Below are 8185 nucleotides of genomic sequence, written 5' to 3'. Positions count from 1 at the left end.
CCTGCGATCGTAAGTACAACACGCGGGAAAGCATTGCGTGGATTCATATAGGCAAGTTGCGAGCCTTTGAGCCTCGTTGGCGGAGCATGCCGCTATAATGGAGTCGAGCTAAGAAGTCAGGCGACTCAAGGCAAGGGTGCTGAATCTTACATGTGGAGCGTGCCGCTTGAATGGAGTCGGGCTGAGAAGCCAGATGACTCAAGGCGAGGGTACTGAACCTCGTATGCGGAGCTTGCCACTATACTGGAGCCAGGCTTGGAAGCCAGACGACTCAAGGCGATGGTATTGAACCTCGTATGCGGAGCTTGCCGCTATAATGGAGTCGGACTGGGAAGTCGGACGAATCAAGGAGAGGGTACTGAACCTCGTATGCAGAGCTTTCCGCTATAATAGAGTCGAGCTGAGAAGTCAGGCGACTCAAGGCAAGGGTGTTGAATCTTGCATGCGGAGCGTGCCGCTAAAATGGAGTTGGGCTGAGAAGCCAGACGACTCAAGGTGAGGGTACTGAACCTCGTATGCATAGCTTGCTACTATAATGGAGTCGGGATGGGAAGCCAGACTACTCAAGGCGAGGTACTGAACCTCGTATGCGGAGCTTGCCGCTATAATGGAGTCGGACTGGGAAGCCAGACGAATCAAGACGTGGGTATTGAACCTCGTATGCGGAGCTTGCCGCTATAATGGAGTCGGGCTGAGAAGCCAGGCGACTCGAGGTGAGGGTACTAAACCTCGCATGCGGAGCTCCACTATAATGGAGTCGAGCTGAGAAGCCAGGCGACTCGAGGCGAGGGTATTGAACCTCGCACGATTGGTGTAGTACCCTAAAATCTATGTGTCTAGCTCGTGTGGTTAGTCTAGGTTAAAGCGGAATGGTACCTCGGTGTCTTGGCTGTTTGCGGCGAGCTATATGGCAGTGCTACTTAGAGCATGATAGTGTATCTACTGTTAGGATGTGCGCAGTGAAACTGTTGTCATTAACTGGTCAGCAGGGCCGTTGAGGCCCGGGCAACGAGCTACTAGCGATAGGTGAGTAACACGACTATTGAGAGTTGGACCACAATGTTGTTCTTTCAGCCCGGAATACCAATGTCACCTCGTGGATGCACCATCATGCATAGTGTCGGTTCTTCATGTACTTTAACTCTTCCCCTTGGGAATAAAAATCACTTCTTCATAGTATCGTACCAACCCTACCCTCCCCCCCTTCTTTCTTAGAGGAGGTGAGGAATGGAAACGATGGATGCATAATTGTAGGAACTTGGGCAACACAGCTACTGAGAAAAGCTAAGTGACCCATGTACTAACAAAAACTGGGCAGCGTGATTGGCACGACTGCTGGGAGTCAGACAACGTAACTGTTGATGACTAGGCTTTGTAGCTGCTGAGGTGGGTCGCATAGCTGGGCTGCGTGACTGCTGAGGGCTGGGCCGCGAGACTAGCAAGGGACGATCAACATGAATGGTGAGGGCGAGTAGCGAGACTGCTTGGAGTCGGTCAACATGGTTGTTGATTAGTCGGGCAGCATGGTTGATGAGGGTTATTTAGGAATACTTCACGAGTAGTAGTGATGTACTACTCTTCTCCCTCCCTTTTTTCTTTTTTTTTTTCTTTTCTTTTTTTCTTTTCTTTTTTAAAATGGTGCGTGGTCCTGGCTGCAACGCATTTTGTTGAGCAAAGCTTGCGCTGTGCAAGTATTACATTGTTGATTTTTGTCTTGCAAGAGAGACTCATTTAATTGTTAAGATAGTCCAAATGGTCCAAAATGGAAGAAGCCCTAAATAAAATAAAATTGCAGCAACCCATTTGAATGAGCCCAAATGTCGAATCGTTAGCCCAAATCCTATTTTTTTTTTCTTTTGAAGTGTCGAGTGGTGCCACAACTTGTCTTTTAAAAACATATTTTTGTTTTACTTTACTTTTTTTTCTGAAAATGTTGAGTGGTCAAGGCCGCAACGCGTATTTTCAATGCGTAATTTCAAATTTGTTGAACATGGTTTGCGGTATGCCTCTCGTTAAATTGCTGACTATTGTCTTGCAAGAGTGAACCACTTTAAATTTTGAGCTGCCCATTATCATAAAAAATACTGATTTGAGGAGCCCATTGTTGGAGCCCAAAATGTGATTGTTGAGTGTGATTCTAGGATTGTCGGCCCACTTATAAGTTTTAATCCCAATGTCTTTGTGTAACGTGTTAGGGCACTGGTACGAGCTGTGGCTTCACAAAGACGCCAAGGGAAGCGAAACGCCAGCCACATATATTCTTTCTTCTTCTTTCATTTTCATTTTTCTTTTGGCTCTCCTGTCAAGATTTGGAGGTTGCCCGCTGCATAAGTTAATCGAAGCAGCGTCAAGTTTGAGAATGGCCAGAGATGTCGATGGTCGGCAGTGTAACTCCGGTTGGTGGTTGCAGTTGTTCGGCAACGAGAGGTGGTACAACGGTGTTGATTTTGGCGATTCCCTGTTGGTGTTCATCATCTGTAGTTGGGGATCATAGATGCGATCTCGTAGGCATCGTCACTCTGCTGCGTGTTCCGACAGTGATGGTGATTCTCGAAGATGGAGCAACCGGCGATGGGGGAGCAAACCTCGCCGGCGGTGCATGCCTGTTTGGTGGCTCACTGAAGTTGTTTGGCGGCAGGATATGGTACCGTGGAGATGATGGCGTTGACGCTGCCGTTGTAGGTCGACGAGTGACGTTGCAGTTCTGAGTAGAGATGACCGGTGATGACGACCAGGTTCTAGTCGTCGGAATCCGACGTGCCAGGTAGTGCTGCTGTTGTAGAAAGATCGAAGGGTTCCAGTTGCTGGTAGGGATATTGGAGGCGACCGTGTGCCATTAGGTGAACGTGTCCGGTGACAGAGTCGTGTTCTGATTTCCAACGATTATGCTTGCTCGGGGGGCTAGAGGTCGCCGACCGACCAGCTAGAGGAAATAGTCGACTGGTGATGTTGCATCTCCGCTTCCCCAACGATGAATCAAGAAACAGGGACCGATGGTGTATTGCTTGGTCTGAGCTGGCGATCAGCTAGCTGGGAACAGCTAGAGCTGGGTTCCGGTCGATGATGACTAGAGGTGGTCCACTTGGTTGTTGCTGGTAAGATAAAGATGGGGTTTGAAGGATTCCGGCAGACTCTACTGTCGGGAGAGATTACATCTGGGAAGAGATGGCTTGGTGGGACTCACCTTCGTAGTCTTTTGTGTCATGTGGGTTTTTCAAGAGAAGTAGCCTGACGCTGCTCATGACACTGATGTTGAAAGAAAACATTCATCTCGAATGCATATATATATATATATATATATATATTCTGTGGTGCATATTGGACACATCATTTCTCCTCTTTTTTATTTTTTTTTTTGAAAAATGTGACTGTAGCCCTACTAACTTAAAAGGTTTGGTTTAAAGGTCTCTTATTTTATTTTTTGGTTTTAGAAGGACATAAACTAACATTTAACCGGTTAATTTGGGATTATGATCCAATTCAACCGGTTTGCTTGCCATGTCATCATCCAAGTAACCTACAGAGTCAACTCAGACGACTCGGTTTACACGTCATCGACTCACCACCGAGTTCACTTACTTGGGCACTAAGGGTGAGGTGGTCCCCTACTATATAAATGGATGGTCTCTTGGACAAAACTCTAACACTTTGTTACCACTTCCGGCCAAACACAACCCGACAAACGAAAATAGAATACTCGTGTTCCCTTTCACTGTCTTCCATGGAGCCTACCCCACCACCATCACCAGATACTATAAACTCCGACAACTCGATTAGCTCAAGAGACGGGCTATACTTGAACGATTTGCACACGATTTTCTCCGACTGTGGTGATAAAATAGCCGAGCAAAAAGGTGAGGTGGAGCGCATGAAGGAGGAGATGGGTCGCGATTACCTTCATTCCAGGGTTGACGTCCTGAACATGCAGCAAAGGTTCGACAAAGTTGAGAAGCAGATTAAAGCTATTGCGTTGTTGGTTGTGGGTCTTGTCGTGGTGATGCTCCTGCTAATGATTTTCATCATTCACTTGATAGTCAGCAAGTGATTCTCAAGGAGGTGAATAGTAGTGGTAGGAAAATCTAGTGTTCGTCTTAATCATCTATTATGTTTAAGGTTTTTATTGTAATATATGTTATTAGGATTGTGTGTGTTCGTTTGTGTTTGTGGTAATCGTCTATGATGTTTGTGGTAATCTAGTGGTGGCTGTTTACGGATGTTTTTTGAAGTCCTGGGAACATGTAACAGGCATTTTGATATTATCTTGATGAAATGTAAACACCTTGAATGCGTTTTGATTTGTTGGGATCAATGTTCTTGATTAAGACTAACGATTTGGACACTTGGTTGGCTTAATTAATGAAAATTAATTGTTGTTGGTACACCAACTGTGACAGATGTTAATGAGATCAAACATTGGGGTAATTTCGTCAAGGGGTATTTTCGGAATTTACAATTTTTAAGAACTTACTTCCTTACTCGGCTGGGATATTTTCGTCATTTGCTTTTTATAAGTACTTTACCTCATTTACTCGGCAGTAGATCTCATTTCTTTGTACATGTTCTTGTTTGCATTTTGAAATTAGCAGCTCTCGGAAATAACGAAGCAAAAATGGTGAAATGCTCATGTGGATGTTTAGCCATAATCAGAATGTCTTCCACTCCATCAAACCCTGGAAGACCATTCTATGCTTGCCCCACTAAAGTTTGTTTGACTTTCTTTATCAGGACACTGTATCCCTAATTTATTTGTTTTTATCTTTGCATTCTACACTTCTAACTTCTAAATTGATTTTGTTAGGGACTTCGTAATGGTTTTATTTGTTGGGTAGAAGAAGCAGACACTAAGAATATGAGTGCTGAAGCAGTTATGATTGCAGGATTAGCTAGGTCGAAAAAGAAGCTTGAATTAAAGATTTGGAAACTAAAGATGTATTTAGTTCTAAGTTGGATTATTTTCTTTGGCATAATTGTGTACAAGTTGTAATTCGTATGTAGCAGTTTTTTATGTCCTTGTCAAGGAAATTGTTATGGTTATTTACATTATCCTTGTAATGACTTTCAATCACTAATGTCAATAATAGACATCAATGCCATGTTCACCTAGAGTAAATGAGACCATATATATCCAGCACTAATGTAAATAATGGACCCCAATACCATGCACGTCCATAAACACAACACACCATAAGCATAGTGACTACATAACACCATAGTGAGTACACAACATAAAATTGTTTAGCATAAGCATAGTGACTACATAACACCACAGTGAGTACATAACATAAAATCGAAACACTTAATCCAACATTGTTTAGCATGACCAAAGTGAGTAGAAAACATCAAATTAAAACACTTAACCCGAAATCAGTTGTCATAAACACATTGACTACATAACGACATTGACCACACTTAACCTATTCTAGTTCCATTAGCTTGTCAATAGTGTTGCCTTCCCCATTGTTACCCTCAACCCGTGTACCAAGTTTTTTCTTCAAAATTCTTTCCGACTTCTTTCTTGTGTTCCTACCATTGGTTCCTTCCCCAACTTTTCCATTACTACCCTTTTTACCCCTCCCCCCTTTATCATCTATAACATCATTTTCCTTCTTACCAATGCTTCCTTCCCCAACTTTTCCATTAATGCCCTTATTACCCCTCCCTCCTTCCTCAACTGTCATACCTTTTGCCTTCTTAGCACTGCTTCCTTCCCCAACTTTTCCATTAATGCCCTTATTACCCCTCCCTCCTTCCTCATCTGTCATACCTTTTGCCTTCTTAACACTGCTTCCTTCCCCAACTTTTCCATTAATGTCCTTATTACCCCTCCCCATCAATAACATCTGATCTCTTCCCTTTCCTTACCTCTAGTTTTGTTGGCTTTTCAGATTTAGAACATGTAACCTTGTTATGTCCTGCTTGTTTGCATACACTACACATAATCTTTTTTCCCAACCTTTGACACAGTATGTCTAGCACCCCTTTCACTTGAATCTTTTCTTCTATTAACTTTAGGTCTACCTGGCATTTTTCTTTTCAATGGTGGCAAAGGTGGAATGGATTCAGTAGGTGGCCACATGTTGCTACCATTCATCCCACGCATAGGATACTTGTAGGTGGTCTTATAAATTGCTCCATAGTACATTGGATCCACATAATTACCAACATCACTGTTAAGGTATGAGATTGTTGCAACTGAATGCACACATCCATACCCATTTAGTTGTCAAACTCTACATGAACAAGTTCTCCTATCCATATCCACAACGTAAGACTCTGCCAAATTCCTTGTTTCAAACTGGTTTAAACTAGTAGGTAAAACCTGCCAATACCTGATGCAATGGTATAAAAGTTAGGGTGTATAGTGGAAAAACTAAATAAAGTATTAATAGAAAAGAAAAAACCTTTGAGCTCTTTTCAACTGATTCAATAGGATTGTAATGGTTGGGCATGGTTTCAAATCAGGCCATGAACAACCTTTGATGGTGAGATTGAATTGCCTCTCCATAACATACAACCTAATTTCTTCTAACATTGTGATTATTGGTTTTTTCCTTGCATCTCTAATGATATTGTTGAAGCTTTCAGATAATCCATTTTCAACTGCATCACACATCCTCCCCTCTCTAAAGAAAGCTCTACTCCATGATTTTGGGTTCTTTTCCATAAGGTAGTCAAATACTGCAGGATTTAGTACTTGTATTTCCTTCATTGCTGCATTGAATAAAGGTTCAGTTGATGCTTTGCAAGCTTTCCAAAACATCCTCTCATAATGCACACCACTGAACCTTTTCCTAAAGTTGGCAACAATATGCCTTACACACTGTCTGTGTGCAACATTAGGCATTACTTCCTTCACAGCCTCCAATAGCCCCTATACAATTTAAATTTATATGTTAAGAAATGGAATTTTATTAACAAGAAATATGAAGTATAATAAGTGATATACCTTATGTTGATCTAACATCAGGGTGATACCACTACCATCATCAACTTGTAGATCATCTTAAAGATTCTCCAAAAACCATTTCCAATTTTCTTTATTTTCCACACACACAACTGCCCATGCTATTGGGAAAATATGCTTGTTAGTATCTCTTCCTACAGCACATATCAATTCTCCACTACATAATCCCTTTAAGAAACAACCATCCAGATTTATTACTCTTCTACAACTTCCTTTCCAACCTTGTTTCAGCCCCTCAAAGCATATGTAAATTACTAAAATATGTCTTCCCATAAGGCATACAGTTGACATCCAATTTGACAGTTGATCCTGGATTGGATCTTCTTATCTCTTCACCATATGACCAAAGCTTGGCATAATGCTCAACTAGTGTACCTTCAATAAGTTCAATTGCATATTTCTTTGCTCTTCTACATTGTCCCATACTCACATCAATTCCAAATTTTTGTTTTACTTCTTCCTTTAGTAGCCTAACACTCATTTTTTGTTTTTGTAAAAATTTAGATGTGAAATGGCTACCAATCCATGCATAGCTTACAATTAACCCCGTTTTAAAATTTCTAGCACAATTATGGTCATCTATAAGAGACTTAATCTGAAATGAATTTTCCTCACTCATCCATGAAGCCCACAATCTAAACTTGCATTGCCCTGAACAACATTTAACTAAAAGCCTCCTACTATCATTTTTTTGTAGCACAATTGATATCCTTTAGCAACAACATATGTTTTAATTGTTTAGGATTTTCAAATCTCATTCCTAACACAGGTTTTTGTTTTTTCCAATGAACATTTTCATTAAAAGTTGTTACCTCCTCATGAATTGGGTCGTGGTCATCCATCTAATCAAATGGATCTTCATGAGATGGATCCTCTTGAGGTGCAGTGTCTGGAGTTGGTTGCTCCTTGGGGCAGAGCTTGTTCAAAAATACATCATTCAAGGTCTTGTTCATGGGAATGCAATCTCCATCTTCAAAGTTGTCGTCCAAATCACCTTGCACTTGTACTTCATCTAGGTCAATGCCTCCTTCTGTCTCAACATGCAACTCTTCTACTACTTCACCTACACCAGAAAACTTGTCCTCGGGGGTGCATACTTCGACCATCTCATCAATAATCCATTGATGAACATGAACACCAACATGATCCATGTACACAGAAATTACACAGCCAGAATCATACCCTACTTCGATAAACTCCTGGTAGTCTTTCTTAGTTGCT

General features: G+C 41.7%; 1 protein-coding gene across 1 annotated transcript; it reads right to left on the bottom strand.

The window, feature by feature from the left end:
• Positions 1–5929: 5929 nt before the first annotated feature.
• LOC145096058 (uncharacterized) lies at positions 5930–7445 on the bottom strand. Its single transcript, XM_079033832.1, has 5 exons — positions 7247–7445; positions 6947–7002; positions 6402–6871; positions 6241–6329; positions 5930–6192 (listed from the first exon to the last, which is right to left on the bottom strand). Exons 1-5 carry the CDS (start codon positions 7443–7445, stop codon positions 5930–5932), a joined length of 1077 nt encoding a protein of 358 aa, XP_078889958.1.
• Positions 7446–8185: the final 740 nt, after the last annotated feature.

Source organism: Lactuca serriola, chromosome 3, assembly GCF_051521515.1.
Source record: "Lactuca serriola cultivar US96UC23 chromosome 3, Lser_US96UC23_V15, whole genome shotgun sequence".
Taxonomy (NCBI): Eukaryota; Viridiplantae; Streptophyta; class Magnoliopsida; order Asterales; family Asteraceae; genus Lactuca; species Lactuca serriola.
Note: the sequence above shows the minus strand (reverse complement) of the source record. Positions and strands in the feature narration are given on the sequence as shown.

Coding starts and splice junctions, on each gene's coding strand:
- LOC145096058 (XM_079033832.1), bottom strand. CDS start 7,445: ATGAGTGTTAGGCTACTAAAGGAAGAAGTAAAACAAAAATTTGGAATT. Junction 6,330..6,401: donor CAGTTGAAAAGAGCTCAAAG/GTTTTTTCTTTT, acceptor CCATTGCATCAG/GTATTGGCAGGTTTTACCTA. Junction 6,193..6,240: donor GGATATGGATAGGAGAACTT/GTTCATGTAGAG, acceptor GTGTGCATTCAG/TTGCAACAATCTCATACCTT.